The 20,577-nt window shown below is 40.8% G+C and overlaps 2 protein-coding genes across 4 annotated transcripts; both read right to left on the bottom strand.

Annotated features, from left to right (window-relative positions):
• Positions 1-4,148: 4,148 nt before the first annotated feature.
• LOC108873868 (uncharacterized) lies at positions 4,149-10,418 on the bottom strand. 3 transcript variants are annotated; one of them, XM_018662199.2, is made up of 4 exons: positions 10,200-10,418; positions 6,021-6,077; positions 4,919-5,415; positions 4,149-4,819 (listed from the first exon to the last, which is right to left on the bottom strand). In XM_018662199.2, the coding sequence occupies exons 2-4, from the start codon at positions 6,041-6,043 to the stop codon at positions 4,314-4,316; spliced, it is 1,026 nt and encodes a 341-aa protein (XP_018517715.1). In that variant the 5' UTR covers positions 6,044-6,077; positions 10,200-10,418; the 3' UTR covers positions 4,149-4,313. The 3 variants fall into 3 exon arrangements, with proteins under 3 accessions (XP_018517715.1, XP_018517714.1, XP_018517716.1); XM_018662198.2 differs by having other exon boundaries at positions 10,215-10,418; XM_018662200.2 differs by lacking the exon at positions 10,200-10,418 and adding an exon at positions 6,565-6,706.
• Positions 10,419-15,952: 5,534 nt separating this feature from the next.
• LOC108873869 (stonustoxin subunit beta) lies at positions 15,953-20,435 on the bottom strand. Its single transcript, XM_018662201.2, has 3 exons — positions 20,316-20,435; positions 18,870-18,982; positions 15,953-16,477 (listed from the first exon to the last, which is right to left on the bottom strand). Exons 2-3 carry the CDS (start codon positions 18,967-18,969, stop codon positions 16,050-16,052), a joined length of 528 nt encoding a protein of 175 aa, XP_018517717.1. The 5' UTR covers positions 18,970-18,982; positions 20,316-20,435; the 3' UTR covers positions 15,953-16,049.
• Positions 20,436-20,577: the final 142 nt, after the last annotated feature.

The raw sequence follows: 20,577 nt of genomic DNA, 5'->3' as shown, positions 1-20,577 counted from the left end.
CTGACATACTCATCCTGACACAGCCAGGTTTCAGTCAGACAGCATAGATCAAGATGGTGATCTGATATCAGATCATTAACTAGTACAGCTTTGGATGAGAGAGATCTGATATTGAGTAATCAACATTTAATTATTTTATTTTGCTGAACATTTGAGGTGGATGTGCTGATTTTTATTAGATTATTGTGACTAACTCCTCTTTTGTTGATCTTCGATTTAGTTCATTTAAATGGTCGGGGGGCAGACACAGTCTCTATGGGGTAATGGGGGGGTGACTGCTCTAAAGGAGGCTCAGAGAAGCGTGTAAGACTGCAGCTCTGTCTCCTGGCCTGAACTCTGGATTGTCAGGGCTTTGGCTTCCTAATAAACTCTGTCAGATTTGTAGATATGAGAGATGCTCCATCTAAAGTGGGATGAATGCCGTCTCTCCTAACCAGACCAGGTCTCCCCCAGAAACTCTTCCAATGGTCTACAAAGCCCACATCGTTTTCTGGACACCACCTCGACAGCCAGTGGTTGAGTGAAGACATGCGGCTGTACATGTCATCACTGGAGAGATTGGGCAGGGGACCAGAGAAAACTACGGTGTCCGACATGGTCTTTGCAAATGTACACACTGAATCAATATTAACTTTAGTGACCTCCGACTGGCGTAGTCGGGTGTCATTAGTGCCGACGTGAATAACAAGAGAGCAAGAGAAGGCAGGAGAGGGAGAAGGAGAGCGAGAGGCCATGGCTGAGAGTTCAGCTAAATCAGTAGCAGAAGATAGCGTGAATCGATAAAGTGGCGCACAGAAAGTGGAGAGTTGAGGGTGATTTAATAACTACTGTTACTGTGAATGTGCAGATTAAATTGGTGATAGAGTCAGAGATGTAATGTCGGTAAAGAGAAATTATCTAGTCTGAGACAGGTAGGCAAGAAACGATGATCACCAAACACCGGTAACCGGAAGTGACGGAATACGCTTACCACAGCACGTCAGCACGTCAGAGGAGCACGTCAGTCAGGCAGAACTACCAAGTGGCGAGAACCTTTTTTTTTCTCAGAATTCACTTACCCGAAAGACAAGGTTGTTCGCCCCCGAAAAAGGGATTCACTGGATCACCGCGGTGAGCGAGCCTCGGTACTCAGGCGTCAGGCCCCCACATCTCGACCCTCTTTTACGGGGAGGTTGAGGTTAGAGTCCCAGACTCTAGCTGTGCACAGTCTCCACCTGTAGCTCCGAGTCCCCGGTGCCGTCTCACACGAGTGATCCCACTTCTGACACTAAAATAGTTATGGGAATCTTCTGTTGAATAAAGCACAGAGTCAACGGTTGTCTTTCTGTAGGTTTCATTCTTACGTTTGCAAACGGACCCACTGCACTCCTCCTCCTGCCCTTGATGGGGTGAGGGGTTAGGTTGGCTGGTAGAAAACAAGCTTAGAAGCCACTGTGGTGGTATATCTGATTAAAATGCTGCAGAGGTTGTGTTGGGTTTGAAGAAAGCTGAGGTGAATGACGAGGTGTGTGTGTGTGTGTGAATAAATATGTGTGGTTCACAAATAAACCTCTGTACAGTATCACTTGAAGGTCAGATAACAGTTCAAAATAGTGTCACCTCTCAATAACTGCATCATTTCTATGTTGATGTGTTTTCTCCAATAAACAATCAATCAAATACGATTGTACTGGGAATACAGGCGTCCAATAAGAAACTCAAAGCAGTGAAGTAAATCCAACTGTGATGACTGAAATAAAACAGCTGTGATATCCAGTTTGCCTAAGTGCTTGAACATCATGATGATGATTAGCTTTGAAAAGTGATGAGATTCTCCATGAACTGATCTGTTACCACAGTCACAGGCTCTTTGCCAGTAACCAACCAAACACAGCAAAATATCATAATAATAAAGTATCAAACCTAAGTGTTCACTGAGAGTTGTCCTCGTTTCACACTGGTGTGTGTTTAAGTCCACTGTTATTTCACTGATGAAGCGTAACGTATGCTAGTCACGATGAACTAGTAGATATCTGGTTAGAGAGGGGATGGGTTTTTTTTTTTTAGACTTTTTTGTGCAGCAACATTTTCTTGGCAAACTGAACGAACATTGCAATGTTAGCAACACTTAGAAACTCAGAGCATTTCAGAACCACATAACACCAGGAAGCCAGAAGGATCCTGACAGGTGATAGAAACAATTTGAAGATAGATGTTAACACAGTGCACTGGAACAGAGGTGACAGCATCCCGAAGAATAGCTGCATTGTAACACAAGCGTTATCACAACTTTCCTCCTCATGTATTAATTTGATGTCCATCTATCATGACGATTGCTGTAAATGACGCCTGTGTGGACTTGGCTGTACAATAAGCTGTGAACAGCAGAACTTTCTCAGTTTTGGACCTATGGGCTGTGTCTATGTGAAATGATGGTCACCATGGGTCAGGATGGGCGGATGTGCAGTGCAGTGCTCTCATGTGATACCAGTACGTTGGACAAATCCATCCATCCATATCTATAATGGGGGGGGGGGCTGGAGCCTTAGACCCACCTGTTAACCTAAGGTGCATGTGTTTGGACGGTGGGAATAAGCTGGAAGAACCCAGACAGAACCCACGCAGGCACAGCGAGAACATACAAACTCCACACAGAAAAGCCCCGGGCTCGAACCCAGAACTTTCTCTCTGTGAGGCGACAGTGCTAACTGCCCCATGTTGCACTTATTGCCATCTGACTACATCAAAGTGGTGCTGTGAAAGGTTGTGAGGAAATATGTATGGATGGTAAACAGGTCTTAAGTGAATCAGAGTGTATGTTTTACATGAATATCACAGGCAACAACGATACAGAAAAGACCATTTGTCCTCAACATTTTCCTCAAAGTTGCTAAAGGTGTTTGTGCCAGGAGTTGACAGCGTAGCCAATAGTTTTTTTGTCAATGATAATAAGAAAATGTGGGAGAGATGGAGGAAACAGAGAAAGATGCACCAACAAAATGATCCTGTCAGGCTAGGTACTGTATGACAGGTGTCCTCAGCTCAATAAAGCAGAATGTTCCTCTGAAAAGGAATGAGGAAATATTCAGCGGCTAGTACCCTGCATTCCTACCTGGTAGGTACACTGCACTTCCTCCTAAAATCAACAGCTCTCCTGTGTATCGTTCATGTTTCTGTGAGCACTCTGTCACAGCTGATTCCTGAATCGTGAGGTGCCTACAGATTCCCACCTCTAATACAAAGACTTTGAATGAACACTACAGACAATGCATTAATGTCCACATTCTGTACATGTAACAAAGTCATTTCTGAGGACGTAATGAGGACGTAAGGGTGTCTGGTGAAAGGGATAAATGTACCGTGTCCCTGAACTCAACATGCTGCAGAATCAGACAACACACTAGAGACCTGTTAACATACAACAGGTGATGAACATTCTTGTTTTGTTTTTTTAATAGTTAATCTGTGTGTATATCTACATTAAACCCAAAGTTAAATAACCTGTGAGTATCCTCCTGTTGGGGGTTAGTTACCACAGCTGTGTTTATATTTGTTAACTAATTAAAAAATGTAAGTCAGATTTCATTTTTTTCATGTCAGACAAACCTACTGGAGGTGAAAGTAACTGTTAGTGTTGTTGGGTCATTTCCAGGCCTAACCCCATTATATTATACACACCCAGACTCCAGAAATGAGCCTATAGCCAGCTAACACAGCACGTCCTCTGGACACATTTCTGTTGTGGTCTCTGTAACCTGTTGTGTTGTTTGAAATTATATACACGTTGAGCTTTCAAGGCCAACGTATGTTCTGAAACAGAAACAGAAAGGTTTCTGTTTTTTATTTTAAATGTGCCAATATTGTCATTTACAGTTGAATGTGGACATATTGAAACATTGGCACTCAGAGACATCACTTTGACTATTGTGGAAAAAAAACATCATCAAGTAAACAATGAAGACATCCCTTCTTATGTGTGTGGGTGGATTCAGTTTACAACTTGAGACGCCGCAGGTCAGTGAGCATCAGCACTCACAGAGCTCACCTCCACAACAGCTTCTCACTGTAAGGTCCATTTAGAGCAGGTATATTAAATAGATTATTCACCTTAACTAATTTTTTTTAATTTTTTGCCCTTCAACATGTAAAGAAACACCAAATACATTCCATTATATCATGTAGGCATTTATTTGACCCACCAAGACAGTACAGTAACAGTACAGCTGCTGCTTATATTTAGTCTGTCGTTTATACATCTCTATATATCTCTATAAACATGACAAAGAGAAATTCTATAAAGCCACAAATTACATGACAGCAGACAGAGTTTCAGATCAGTAATAATCATCTGAACTCTTCTTGGTGTCAGGAAGTTGTTTCAGTTTGTTCTGGTTCGTCTTCAAGTCCAACATCAGCTTCTTTATACCTTCTGTGTGCAGCAGATCCTCTCCAGTGATGTGACCCAGTGCTGCTGTCATCTCCTCCATCACCTTCACCACAGGCTCCAGCAGGATCTGGTGTCGGGTCTGCAGCTCTGCTGCACTCCCCACCCCACACAGCAGCCCCAGCTGACGGACGGCTCGTCTCACTTTAGCCTGAACATCAGCAACGACCTCCCTCTTCACAGTCAGAGCCTGCAGTTTGGCCTTGGCCTCATCAATCTTCCTGTCAGTCTCTTGGATGTCACGCTCAGCTTGATGGATGGAGGATCTGTACTCAGACACTTTGTTAGAGTATGAGTTCACCTGAGATTCACAGTTCTCCACTTCTTTCTTAGCTCTGTCTACAGCATCAGAGGCCTGGCTCATGTCGATGGCACCACCGACGATCATAGCTGGTCCTGAAAACAGGTTAAAAACACCATTAAGTGTCTCTGCTACACCATCACCTGATTTTTTTTAATAACCTGGAACATTTAAAGCTTAATTTATTTACTCACCAGCAATCCACCCCCAAAAAGGGATAAAGGTGACACCAATCCCAACATTTCTCACTATCTCAGCCGTGTCCCTTCTCTTTCTCATACCATCCAGGGTGTCTTCTGCTGACCTCAGGTTTCTCCTCTCTGTCTCCAGAGCTTCAGTGTAACTCTCCAGAGAGGACCTGTAGGACTCCAGCTGTGTTTTCAGGTTCTCTAACTCAGACTCTCTCTGTTTTTTCTGCTCTGCTAACAGACTCTGCTCTGCAGTGAGACGCTCAGTCTCCTCATCCAGACAGTGAAGCTTGTTTGTGGCCACCTGCTCTGACTCCTCCATCTGCTGCTTCATGTTCACAATCTCTGATCTGACATCGCTAAAGGTCGGACATCCAGGAAGGACGATGTCTGCGTCTATACTGAGGAGCATCTCTAAGACGTTGAAGGAACAGAGTCCCCTCTTCAGTGGACCAATCACAGCCTGGGCCAGGTCCTTCAGCTCCAGCTGCTGCTCTACAGATCTGAGAGTGCAGAGAGGAGGGTTTGAGACATGAGACTGAACAGACCTCAGATCAGCTGCTGAATGATCATGTCAGTCATCCTGATCCTCTGTGGTCTTTGTAGTGGCAAGCGTTTAGCTCTTCTTTCTTTACTGTACCACTTCTAGAGCCAGTCGAAAAAACAACAAAGTAAATTACAAGTCTGACGCACGGTCAAAAGACTGTGTTGCTTCCGCCATGTTCTGACTCTCAAAAACGAAACTTAAGGTGAACACAGTCGGTTACCATAGTTACCACTATATGGTGACATCACATCATAGAGTTTATAACATAGAAACATTTTTAACCTTTTACACATTACTAATTGCGTATTTTAAACTAACATACTCTAAGTCTTACATGAATTACAATGAAATTATTATGATTCATTTGAACTGTTTTTAAACTTAAATTATTATTATTATTTAACTGGCCCTTATTGGCCCTTACAGTCTTTTCATTTCACAAACCTGGATGACATGAGTCTAGGAAGGCGCTCTTAGTGAACATGTCAGCAGGATCAGTCTAACACCTGGTCAGGCAGCCTGTGGTTTCAATACAGTCAACTCTGCCATTCTAATACATACCCACAAGAAATGGTCCGATCCATGAACACTGCACAACCAAAGCAGGATACTGGAATACTGTGAGATGAAAACAAATACTTTATTACTTTATTATAAAATAAGACAGTCTTAATCATCTTTTAGGATCATTTGATCCTTAATTAGCTCTAAAACATCAACCTGAGGAAACAGTGGTGTTTGTCATGTTCAGAGCAAAATGCTCTTTATCAGGGGAGGAAACATTAAAGGACCCTGTACCTCTGTCGCATAAAGTAAAAGCTAAGTTTGACTCTGGGTTCTTTTCCCTTCATTAGCAGTTAGTGTAGAAATTAAAACTGTGAGCAGCATCGATCTGGCCTTAATAAAATGAACAGTAACAGTAATAATCTTTACAAAAACAACAGGTCCCTTTCACTGTCTGTGCTGAGTCTCTCCTGAAATGTACCGTATAAATAATGAATCAAAAGAACTCACCCAGCCACACATTATGAATTTATAGCACGCTAACCTGCCTTAGTGGTCACAGTAAAGATTACAGATGTTTCAGACATGTCTGTACACCTACCTGCTGTCCTCTCTGTCCTGATTTCCCCACAGAGGTACACACAGCTCTGCTATTTAAACTCAGTAGGAGTGGGTGGAGGAGAGGGGGGTTGGTTGGGTGTAATGTAAAGGTTTGGTTGCAGCTTGATTGGCTGACTGAAAACCCTTTACAGTATATCATCATGTTAGGGAGGTCAGTCTGCTTCAGCCTTAATATACTGATATGTAGCTTTTATATTAGTTTATATAAAACATTTAAGTTAGTTTTATAGATGATGCATGATGACAAAATGAAAGTGTCCACGCACCAGGTGGGAAAGTGTAATAGACTGAAGAGCATGTGTCACAAAAATGCTCTAACAGTGCCATCTAGTGGGTTAACACAATGACACATATCTCTTTTACCCAGTGTGACACAGGTACTTAAACTGTAGCCAAAATATGCAGTATTAATGATGGGAAATAGGGCTGCACGATTCTGGATAAAATGAGAATCATGATTTTTTTTTGCTTAGAATTGAGATCACGATTCTCTCTCATGATTTTTTTTCAACATGTTTTTTGCACTAATTTACCCAATACACAAGGAAGTGGAAGAGAAAATATAATAGTGTCTGATATAGAACAGGCCATATCTTAAAGAGTACGGTCTAGACCTGCTCTATATGAAAAATGCCTTAAGATGACTTCTGTTGTGATTCAGGGCTATATGAATAAAATTGAATTGAATTGAATGTTTAGCTAAGTGTTAGCTGCCGCTGCTGAAATATAAAGCTGCAATACCTGGTTGAGCCGAGAGGGAGAGAGAGAAAGAATTGAAAAAGAAAAAATGGTAGAATTAATTAGCTAATCTTTTTTCGTCACAGTGCCATCAGCGGGGGTTTTCCTCTGGTTTCATTTATTTGTCCTAACACAGCATCTGGCCTCACACTGTCAGTAGCCGCTGTCACTCACTCGCTCTCACCGGGTTTATTTGAGTTTCTGCCGCTCTGAATCACGTGGTGTAATGGCACATTGTCATTGGCTGAGGGAGATAGGAGCGTTTGTTTTCATGCAGCGGGTGTCTCTGATGAAAATGCAGCAGAATCGTTGTCATTTAGAAATGGAGTAGCATAGAGCTCTGAATCGAGATCGCGATTTTGATACGATTAATCGTAAATGGACTGTACTTATATAGCGCTTTTCTAGTTCCACTCAAAGTGCTTTACACTACAGATCACATTCACCCCATTCACACACATTCATACAGCACATATTCTATATTTTATGTGCTTTTCTAAACACATTCACACACATTCACACACCGATGTGAAACACACACATCGGAGGCAATTTGGGGTTCAGTATCTTGCCCAAGGATACTTCGGCATGCAGACTGGAGGAGCCGGGAATCGAACCACCGACCTTCTGATTGGTGGACGACTGCTCTACCTCCTAAGCCACAGCCGTGCAGCCCTAATGGGAAATATGAATGTGAACCACTTTCTAGAATGTTTCTATTTGATCTAGGTTCAGTTTCCACTGAGGCTGAAATACTGTTAACATGAAGTTCATACTGAACATAACAGCATTACATTCATACATATACAGCCTGAGTGTTCCAGGCAGAACATCATTAACAGGAACAACTCATTCTCAGACATGTGACCCACGTGTTGACTGTGATCCAAGTATCTGATAATGATCACATATGTTCCGTGTCCTTCCATCTCATATTACAGATGAAGAACCCAGAGAACATGTGACAAGTCTCCCTGTCTTTGTTGGTTTGACATTGTGTGTTGTTTAACACAGATCGGGGCAGAACATTATATTCAACTTGCAGGCTCAATTTGCAGGTTGTCACTCCCCCTCATATTATCAATTGTTAAACATACAAAGCCTACAAATGTGTTTTCATGTTGTTGTTGTTTAGTTTTTTCAGAAAATGTATGGAGAACCCTGGAGGTTTATTGAACATACAGCCAGAGGGACATTAGGAGATAGAGCTTTCCCCTCAAAGTCAACCTGTCATGGCTTTTTGTTTCTTTGGTTTTTGTCCTCAGTCAGTTGTGCATTAAGATAAAACAGAACCTTAGAAAATACACAGGGGTATCATCTGAATGACGAATTCTAGAGAATCATAAATGTATTTTTTTGTTTTAGTGGGGCTGTTGCCAAAAACAAATGTGTATGAGTATGTGACTGGTAAACTCAAGTCAACTTTATTTACATAGCACCACCACAAGTTATCTGAAGGTCCATATTCTTTGTATTATTATCTTTACAGAGGGAGACCCAACAGATCCCACCATGAGCAGCACTGGGCAACAGTGGAGAGGAAAAACTCCCTTTAAGCAGGACCAGACTCAGGATGGGCGGCCATCTGCCTCGAGCTAAAACTATAGCTCCAACAATGTCTCAGGAAAAGTCCAAATTACTGTGTCATTTTTTACGTTTGAAGGACATCATTAAATGCAATATTTAATTTAATATACAGATGGAGGCCAAATGCACAAAATAAAACCATTTTAACAATCATTTACAATTAAATTGTATCATTTGGGTCCATATGTCGCAGAAAATCACAGCAACATCTGTAGAACCACCAAACATCCACTAGATGGTAGCAGTCAGAATCAGGATCAGACTTTATTGCCAATATACCAAGACAAATTCCTTCTATGTGCAAACTTACTTGGCAATAAAGGACAATTATAATAAAAAAAAGAGCAAAAAGCAAAAGCTATTTTACAAGGAACATAAGCAAAGGAGCATAAATATACATAATTAAAGTATAAAGTGAAGAGTGCAAATGTTTGAAGGTGGCAGTGATTGTCCGGGGAGATAGAAGTACGTCAAGAGATCTTGTATAAAATTGTGGCACAAAGAGTATGGACACAATATCAGTTTGATTGATTGACAAAACACACCAAGTTTGTGGGCTTACAGTGTGACAATTTGAGGCTGTTGCTTTTAGGTTTCTTAGTTTTATTCTTAAGGTGCCAGTCAGGTCTCTCTCTTGACATAATAATATCAGACAGTGTCAGTAAGGTTTGACTTTTTTTTTCTTCTTAAAGTTAAACAACACCCACTTCAAAACCCACAGCCTTTCCTCACGGATATTTTCCACACCCACCTCACCATAGAGCCATCAGCATTGCTGGCGACACCTCCCATCCCTCACACTCTCTCTTCAGTCTTCTGCCCTCAGGGAATCCCCCCCCCCATCCTGCCCCTGGACTGCAACACACCCATTTCACAAGGACTCTACCTCTGCTGTTTTAGATTTCTATTATCCGCTCCTTAACATTATAAACAATCCACAATCTGTTTGCACCTTACTGCACCATCTGCACTGTCTGCTGCTACCATAATTGCACTACTGCCTCTGCTGTATATAGGTTTGAGTGACATATTTGTTATTTGTGTATTCTATATTCTATTATATTTTGTCAAAACACAGCAAACCACCACCAGAAATATCCCACAGTTCAATCAAAATCAATCAAAAACAGAGCAAAACAGTCCAACTCAAAATTCCCTTTGGGTTTTCCTTAATTTGATCCCGTTCCAAACAAACTTATAATCAAGTTCTCAGTTCAGTTTTTTAAAAAAAGAAAAAAAACTAAAACAAAAAAAGCCATTAATGGAAAGTAACAAACAAGCTGTCTGTACCTCTGATAACTGTACCTGTGTCAGTCAGTCTGGTCCCGTCAGGCAGTGGTGGGAGGTGGGGAATAATCTGGAGTTGGGACGGAATGATGAAGGCAACGACCGGATGTTTTTACTGCACAACCGCAAAGTAAAGGTATTGGGTGATAGTGAGGTTAGGTCTGACGGTGAAGCCCCGAGTACTGTGTCGAGTAAAGGGGGCGTGTGCAAATGAAACCTGTATCGAAGCCCGTATCATTTTTTTTCAGAATATCACGTGACCAAGGACAAACGAGGCCCCGTTTCTCTGAAATCACGTGACTGTTTCGTTATGTGATCCGAGTTGTTGAAAAGGGCGCGGGAAATACAGGAAGTGCTCTGCATGATCTGAGGTGACTGAGATTGTAACATAGTTCCAGACCAGCACTACAGCAAAAGAACGTTTATGCCAGATGCAGGAGTCGGTGGGCAGGCCAAAACATAAATTACTAATAGACAGTGATGGGCAGGTGAAGCCTCGTGGAGCTCTGAGGCTTTCCTTCTAACTGTGCCGGAAAAGATTCAAAGCTTCACGTCTTCAGTCTAACTAACAACAGTGACATCTGGTGGCCAACTGAAGCCATAGCAACCTCTCAACAGTGCGACTAGCACTGATACTGTTTCAATCCCATGTCAGCAACAACAGTTGAGAAAAGACTTTGTGGTCGTTTTAATCTGCTGCTGTTTTTGTTCATTTATACTAATTAATGATCACATCATCATTACACATTAAAATGAATTATACGCTTGTTGTTAGACACTTAGACACTGCACAACTAAGTTATTTGTTAAAAGCAGTGAGACATTTGTTTAAAACCTCTAATGTACTGACAGAATATGAAGGGTGAAGTGTTGGTTCAGGTTCATTTAGAAAGCCTTGTTTAAAAACTGGACTACAAACAACCAGACCACAGATCCTTGCTGCTTTAGCTTTGCATCTGATTATGGTGTTTGGATGAACACAGAAACATCTTGTTGTTTGTTTAGCCAATAAAACGCTTCAAAACATTTTGAACCAATGAAGCAGGAAGTGAAGCAGCAATGACGTTCAAAGAAGTCATCAGTCACATGACCGTGATGTTCTGATACAAACTCCAACACAGTGTTTCCAATCACTCCGCTTCAGGAAGAGTGACACAAGCTCTGAAGCCTCGCCACCATTTGCCCATCACTAAAAAGAAAGTTTATGCCAGATGCAGGAGTCAGTGGGCAGGTCAAAACATAAATTACTAACAGAAGTAGAAACCCGATGGAATAGCACCCTATGAATGTTACAGCCCTGGCTTCTCTTCTCCCACTCAGTTCATGTGAATATAATACAATTGAGGAAACATTAAAAGTGGTAGGCCCTTTCTACCAGGCCACAGTGGAAGAAGATGAGAAATGTGTCAGCCTCCAAAGTAATACCTCTCATAAAGATGCTCCACCACACAGTTCAGTATGAGGCCTCAAATTCACAGACTGACCATGCCAAACTGTTAGGGTTAGGGTTAGCCTAATCCGTCGGCTCAGAGAACATCTGGCTTGTTTGCTACAAAACACTGTATTGCAGCAAACGCTGTTTGCTGAGTGTTTGCTGCAATACTGTTATGCACTCTTTTGTAGGTGGTAGTAACCTGTGGCACCTGCTTGACAGTACTGTGACTCAGAGGCATGGACTGTCCAATGCTGAAGCACAGACCATTGTGGAAGTGCAGCAGCAATACCTGGCAGAACAGAACATTCCATGACAACAGGACCCACTATTATACTGTCATACATCTGTATCCTCTGAAACTGAAACAGGCGCTTCAGTTTCTGTGTACGCCTGTTTCTTCAGTCCCCTGTGATGTGTGTTTTCGAAGGCTGGAGAAGTTATATCAAAGAAAGGAATCACCTGAGCCCCAACACTGTCAAAACTCTTTTATTCTTGAATAAGAATCAATAAAGCACACCCCTCCCACTTACCTAGTCTCACTTATGTCCCAGTCACACAAGTACTTCCTGTGTGTGTGTCTGTGTGTGTGTGTGTGTGTGTGTGTGTGTGTGCACTATTACACTGCATCTTCATAAAACAGGAACATCTGTCAGTATAACAACATGCCCCCGTAAATGATGTTAAAATGTAAAATTTTAACTGTTACAAATTATAACAAGGAATGTCTTTATATTGCTATTAAAAAATCAAAGTCACAAACAAAAACACTGGTCATTGCATACAGAGAGGAAATTTGATGAATAAATGAGTATATTATTCTGAGCATGAAATAAAAGTTAATCCAAAGTCACATTTATACAGTTTCCAGTGGTACAGGTGTTCTGGTCTGGTTGATCTTATGAGTCAAAAGAATTAAATTCAACCCCTGCAGCAAACAGCCTTTAAAGATTACTCTCTATTCTCCAAATGATAATGCACTGTTTACTTTTTATATCATGAACTTAAAAAATAGAGAAAAATCAAACAGTACAAAAGTTTGGGCATCCTACCACTGTTTTATCTGGAAAATTGTTTACATAAATTATGACACAATTCCATTAAAAAAGGAAAAAATGTTAAGGGGAGTGTTGATGGTGTGCAGAGTCAAAATGAAGATGATTCAGGTGCACAGGAAGAGAGAGATGCAGGACAGTCATCCAATGTATGATAGACATGGATTATCTTAAAACAAGATAAAACCATTCTAAAATAAAATATTATGACTTTCTTGCTCTGTTTGCAGTGGGAGGAATTTAGCTATATGCTCTGCCTTTTCTCTCATGACTATCAAGGAATGAACCCTCTCTCTCCAGCCTGGCTTGGCTTCAGATTTCTCCCCTTCTATAAGCATGTCAATGTACCCTGGAGTGGAGAGTGGGTTTGGCTTCAGTGCTATCTCTTTAAGCCTGTTTAAACATTTGTCAGATGTTTCCATCTGTTTCATCACCTCATCTTGCACAGACTCATATTCAGTCAGCAGTTCTTCAATCTGTGTCTGTATGGCTGTTTTAGCCTCTGTGGCATTTTCGTACTTCTCTTTTAGCTCTGGCACTGTCTGTTTCTCTCTAACTTCTCCATATTCCCACCAGTATGACTGATTAACGTGCACAGTCCACTTACATTTGCCTGGACATTTGGTGCAGTGTCCGTCACTTCCTATTGCAGAACAGCCATTTTTCTCTTCATCTTTTTGAATACTACAAGGATAATGACATGTGTGTTGACATTCCTTGCAGTTGGTGATGTAGTGCCCTGTTAGGGAAATGTCATTTTGAACAATCTTTTTGACAAGGAATTCAAACTCAAAATTTTCTGTTCTGGTGATCTCTGCCTCACAGTCTTCAAGTAGTTCAGCTTTCTTTTTTATCCTCTCATGGATGGCTAACCCAAGTTTAAACTGCATCAGCAAATTTTCTTCTGAATGCTCGAGCTGACTTCTTACCCTGAGGACCTCTTTTGTCTGTGTTAAGCTTTTAGTGTTGCTAACATTCAAAGTAACAAAGAACCTCCTCATACTTTTTGTAACTATGCTCCAAAACATTTCATTGAGGCTTTCATTTTCATCTGCATCATCAGCTGTGGTGTTGTTTGCTGCAGATGAGTTTCTGACTTCAAACAATGCTGAATTGTTGAACTTAAAGTGAATTGGGGGGTTGTCTTCCATTTGTGGGCAATTGACCCCCAAAGCTTTCATTGCTTCTATAACTGGAGGGTGTTTGCCATCTGCAAATGTCACCAGAACCATAATGTTCTCTGCCACATCTTTGCCAAAGATTGAGAGCATGGAGTCAAACGTATATTTCTGTATGGGAGTGATGCATGATATTGAAGCTGGAGTTACAAAACAAACAGCATCAACTTCACTGACTCCATCAACAGAAGTGAAGAGTCTGTCGATTTGCTCTTTTATCTCCTTGTCTGTTTCTATTCCTCTTGTACTCATAAATCCTGGAGTGTCAACAACCATCAGAGAGAAGGGGATTGTAAACCCATCCTGGTGGTTGATTTTGTACACAGTGACTTCAGAAGTCCTGTTTTCAGTGTGTGATCTCAACTGAGCCTCATCAGTTATTCTAAATCTGAAACTGTCACTCCACTCAACACCAACAATGTGGTTGATCATTGCATTGATGAGAGTGGATTTTCCTGAACCAGTTTCTCCAAGAAGTATTATGGTGCGATTTTGACCCATATTTTCTTTACCAAACCTGTACATTCGGCATCCAGCAATGCCCACATCTTCCTCTGTCAAAGGCAGTTTGTAAACTGAAGGAGATTCAGAGTTTATACATTTGCTTGTGCATTTGAGGAGTTCTATGAGATGAGTGCATTTTTTTGTACAGACATCAACAGACCTGCTTTCCCCACTTCTACCATCTACACCACACTCACATCTGACCCGGACAGCATAGTCTGTCCCTGGCTCAAGTCCATCAATTTCAGCTGATTCAACACTTGACACCATTTGGTTCCAGTGGAGATCGTCACATTTCACCTTTTTGTCTGTTTTGGTGTACTCTACGATATAGCTCAAACTGTGGATACCTGGGCCAACCTCAACTGGTCTCTCCCAGACAACTGATATCTTTCTTGAGGTTGATTCAACAAGCAGGTTTATAGGAGGGCTAGTGGGTAAGGTTTTAATGCAATCACAGATCTCTTTGGCTGGCCCAACACCTGCTGAGCACTCTGCTCTGCATCTGAACATATACTCTGTGTTAGGAGTCAGGCCACTCACTGTGACTTCTCCAGCACGTGATGCTCTCCTTTGTCTCCATTCATCTTCTCCACTGACACAGTACTCAACAGAGTAGCAGGTGATGTTCTCTGCTCCAAATCTGGGTGGACGAATGCTCAGTGTCACACTGTTGTGAGTTACACCACTTTCTATTTCAGGCTCTGCAGGTGGCTCAAAATCCTTATTGACAAGTTTACCATCTTCATAATGGTAGATGCTTGTACCTTTAGTTTCAGTATTCTCATTTGCTAAACTCACTGTCAGGAATTGAATGTTGTTGTTCTCCTTGTTGGCTTCAGCAAAATCAATGAAGAGCTTTGCTTTATGCCTCATTTGCTCCAATACTTCTTTTGTTGAGAACCATTGTGGCTTCTCTGCAGCCTCCTCCACATGATATGGTTCAGCTGGTTCTTTCAGATAGTTTGTCAAAACTGACAGGTATGGTACAGCACCTTTCTTTAAGGTGAACACAAAACACACAGTATGTTTTGCTCTGTGAACTTCCTTGTATAGGTCATTTTCAGATGGGACGATCTTGGTGTTTTTCATCTTGTTGGTGAAAGACATTAAGGTATAGATTTCTTCCTCTATACAATCCATCCACTCATTCAGATTCATGTTGTTAAAAGAGATATGTCTTTGTTCCAGGATTTCAGCCAGCACACTCTCCTCTTCATCTCCTCCCCGGACTAATGGAAGTTTCTTTGCCAAGGTTCGTTGGAATTCCACCTTGAAATCGAAGCACAGTTTTTCGAATGTTTTAAGGTTTTTCTTAATCTCTGGGAACTGCTGTGCAATGGTGGTTTTCATTGCATCATTACACCTCATTTCCAGCTCAATAAAGTCCTCCAGGACACGCTGTGCTTTATGTACTAATTCTGTTCTTATCTGGTGCACTAATGTATTAGCAGAAGAATCTAAGCATGTCAGCGGCAAAAGTTTTCTCTATTTGCGCCCAGCAGTTTTGGGAGACTTTGGTAGACTTGTACTGCATCCTGGAAAGACACAGGATTTTTCTCAAGGCAGAAGTCTCCATGGAATTCACAGGTGAATTTCTCGTCATGTGTAATGTTCTTATCCTCTAGTTTCAAAGAGCTTTCATATTTAGTGTCAATCAAGGGGATCCTCTTGATCATGGATTTCATGTTCCCTTGAACCTCTTGATAATCTTCTCCTTCAGACACTTCCGGTCAAACACAAAGAAGGCTTGTGCTCCATAAAGGATAGCTGTGACTACATGTGTTGCTACTCCTTTCTTAAAAATATCTGGATGCTGCACTTTGGCTGCTGCTAGATGATTCATCGACAGCTCCTGGAACTTTGTGGTAGCTTCATATTTCAGTGTTACCCTGGCTTGATTTTTGGATGTCATGTTATTATTCGGGTATTTGGCTGATCCACCAAGCTCTATCAGTCCAAATAGTAAACTTGCCTTCAGGGATTCATCAACATTTAGTGCTGAATATTTGTCCTCAGATGACTCAGATGCAACTATCTCAAAGTCACTGTAGTACTGTGGTCTCTCTCCGATATGTTTCGATAGATCCTCACGGTCCCACAGTGAAATAGCTGTAGGAGAAGAAAAAAACGGAGTTCAGCAGAGTCAAAACAGCTTTAGTTTTTCCTATTTATGAACTTGAAAATATATGTGTCTTCTAATTATAGAATTGTTTCCTCTCTCTCTAGAGCTGGAAATAAAAATTGACAAAATAGTTGTCCCTTGATCTAAAAAACTGATTATAATTGTACTGATCACAGCTTTCTACTGAACAAATCAGAAAGATGACATCAGAGGGGTTATACATTCATTGCTTCATAGCTGAAAAATACACATTGATAACCTCAGTGAGGATAAGTAGGGTTAAGCCAAAGTATGAAAACCCTTGGAAGATATGTTCTGGTGGAGAAGTTTGTGCCACATACTGAGATAATATTTCTAAATAAACAACTGGAAAAAATTTACTTTACTTTACACCCCACTTAAAAGCAGCAAGCCAAACCTCTTCTATACACTAGTGAAGTAACATAAATATAGAGTACTATTCTAAAGATGAGGCAGGTATGAGGAACATAATGAGATAGTAGCTGTAAGATTTGAATAGATTCATTGAGGCCTACCGACTAAATTTCTTGGAGATTAACATGGACTGGTTTGGACCTCTATTGAGTGATACCTGCAGACCTGACACAACACTGCCTGATTCCTCAGCCATGGCTAAAATGTTTTTGATGAATATGTGACTACTTAGTGAATCTAGATTGAAACTGCTAATAATTGAGATGATAGTTACGTATTACTGCCTTACACAGCTTTGTTTATGTGTTCTGAATTAGTCCCACAACAGAAAAATGTGAGCCACCAGAGTCAGAGTCAATTTGTTATTGGAGAATGTGCAGAGATTCCAGTTTTGTTGATCAAATGACCTGTCTGTCTACAAGGACTCAAGAGTTGCACTGTTTATACAGTCATATTGCTGAGATTTATTAATATAGGAAAACAAAGAATAACAATGTCACACTAATAATAAACTAACTGTGCTGGTAATAAAAGTGTGTTATTAGGGAAACGAGTGTGTTTCTGCCTTACTCGAATCAATTTGATCTCTCGTCTTCAAGAGGACACACACACACTGAGACAGAGTAATGTCGGCAGGACGGAGGGTGAAGGCCTCATTCAAAAGTTACAGTGGATTATTGGTGAATTCCTGTTGTCTTAGATGAAAGTTGATAAAACGAAGTTTCACGGTCACTGCAGAGACGGGTGTTGGTGGTGTTCCTCAGCTCTCCATCACTGTGGCTCTTCACTAAATTAATCCACCTCCTCTTAATGCCTTTGGAAATTTATTGGAAATATCTCATTCTTATTTTATTCTATTTATAGTTTGTATATTTAGTTAAGAGTTTACAGTGTATTTTTTTTATCCTATTAAGAGTTTACTGTTTATTGTTTATTTTTTTATTCTGTTCTCTATACCTATTTGCAAGCAGTTGCTGTCCTGTGTGCTGCTTCTGTCCATATAAGCTGCTGGAAACTTAATTTCCCTGAGGGAGTCATCCCAAGGGATCAATAAAGTCTGTCTAAGTCTAAGTCTAAGTCTAAGTCTGTTCTGCAATCAGTGGCATTTGAGGTAGATGTATTTGCAGGATGACAGCATTGCTAGCGAGGAAAATCTATGATGACTTGCAGTAGAGCCCAAGAAGCACTGATGCTAATGCAGCTCTGCTCTTTATAATGGTCACTGTGTTAGGGGTGGGGTTATGCTGAGTGGTGGGCGAGGTTATGCTGAGTGGTGGTTCCAGTGCATCATTGAGCCGCTGTTTCAGACCTGCCCATAAAATCCTGAGAATGAAACTGATGGAAAACTGTGAAATGGTCGAACTCCACAATGCAATGATACATTACACATGTTTTCTGGAACTATTTTCTAACATATATAATATGCTTAGAGACACATCTCTGAATTTGCTTTACACAGACTTATAGTATAATTACACCTGCAAGCAGGTAGACTAGTATCCAAGCAGGACCCATTGATTTAAGTTAATTTTAGTGTGCTATCATAGTCAACAATATGCTGTGCTGGTACAAAACCAAGTACTTGGACAAAATCCTCAATATGCCTGGGAATTTAAACAAGGCAATCCTTAAACCTTAACTGTGAAGGCAGGCCTGGAAGATGGGCATTGCAGTAGTCAAGGTGAGAGATAACAAAGGCCTGTGCCAAGAATTAGGTGGCATACTGAGACAGGTAAAGCCTGATGTCTTATGTTGTATAACGTGAAGTAGGGGTGTAATGATACATCGATCTACATCGATTCAATGATCAACGAGCCAATAGTATCGATCCGAAATGAAAACACTGATCAGACATCATACATTTTCACCGCTTTGATAAGTCAAAATGTGCACTGTGGAAAAAGTCTGTTGTGATGCATTTAATATTTATAGTGCAATCCCTACCAGGGATGAGTGAATTTCTGTGGCAATCATAGAGCATCCCAAGACTGAAAGGTTGGCCGAGTGCTGCCATCACAGTCGTTTTTACAGCATCAGGGTCCATCTCTTAGTCTAAACTGGACAAAACAAACAGAATATTAGTTCACTCCAGTGACTGTAACTTGCTACTCCTTGTCACCTTTTAATGAGGGGGGGGGCTATCATTCATTTTGTGATAAGAGCACCAAATTTAGTACATACTGTATATTGCTGAATATATTTAGAGAAAAAAACTTGATATTGGGATATCGCAGTTTGGCATTCTGATGGTTACTGGCATAGAACACTTTGGCCATCTCCAAGCAGCTGTTTCCATGTTTTCAGCACCACAAGTATTATTTACTAGGGCTGTAAATCACACGTTTCATCACAATATGATATTATATCAGTTCAATGGACAACGATTCAGTGTTTGCCAATATCACAGAGTCTGCTATGATATTTGGATTCAGTTTGATTCAGGAGCCAGCGATCGATATGAGACAATATCATCTGCTGATTTAACACTTACCACTTCCATTCATATCAAATCACAAACAGCAACTAAAATATTTTTATTCCTGAGTTTCAACCAGACATTTACATATAAACCTTTTCTTTAATAAAAACAGATAAAATCCTGTTCACTATAAAGAGCCACAGTCTGATATACTGAGCTTTAACCTGTGATTTACTCCCCTCATCTACTAAGGTGTATTTTATGAATTATGAGTTTATCCACAAGTGGCTCACATGACCTACAGATTTGCAATCATACAGTAACATGGATATTACAGCAATCTTGTTTCTTCTGCCAACTGTAAATCTTAGATGCTGGAAATATCCATCCACATACATATCTACACACTGCCATTGGACATGGCCTGCCAAAGGTTTTTCTTTAATTTAATTTTTCCCAACTTTGCATTAGTGGTGTGTCATTCATTTTTCAGCTGTGTTTTTGAATGCCACCTACAAAGATCTGGAAGTATGGATTTCATATCCATTGTTTCTATTTTTACTATAATCTACCACTGACCTTTATATGAATAGATATCAACTGAATCTTGTGGTTTCCTTTAATTGTATGTCACTGTAAGTATTTAAAGCATGTATAAATCTGTCTGACTGACTTGGATAAAAGATAAATTTGTTTTTTCAACAAAGTAGGCACCCCCATAGCCGAATGGTTAGGGCACATACCACGTGAGCCCTATTGGCCTGAGCAGGCGGATCCCGGTTTGACTCCTGATCCGGCCAGCTGCATATCATTCCCCTACTATCTCACTGTCCTCTCAATAAAGGCAAAAAGCCTGAAAAAATACTTTAAAAAAACAGGGTAGAACTGCCACTGAGAGCCTCAGATTACACAGCAGAGCAAAATATCAGCTGAAAAAATAAATTAAATAAAAGCATCATCAGCATACTCACAGTGAGAAGGTGTGTGTGTTCGGTAGAGGCTGCCCTGCAGGTTTCAGTCTTTAGACCCTGTCCAGCATTTATGTAATGTCAACAGTGTGATGATCTAGTCACACCATTTCTGGGAAGTCAGCCTGGTTCTCCTCAGCAATGCAGGAGCTCCACCTCCCCTCATACAGGGGGAGGGGAACTCCACCACACCAGAATACAGTATAAAAAATATGTGTTTTTCAACATTTGTAAATTGCCATGTCATTAAAAATTTATGTTGTTT

The sequence above is a fragment of the Lates calcarifer genome, unplaced genomic scaffold, assembly GCF_001640805.2.
Source record: "Lates calcarifer isolate ASB-BC8 unplaced genomic scaffold, TLL_Latcal_v3 _unitig_5156_quiver_683, whole genome shotgun sequence".
Lineage (NCBI taxonomy): Eukaryota > Metazoa > Chordata > Actinopteri > Centropomidae > Lates > Lates calcarifer.
Note: the sequence above shows the minus strand (reverse complement) of the source record. Positions and strands in the feature narration are given on the sequence as shown.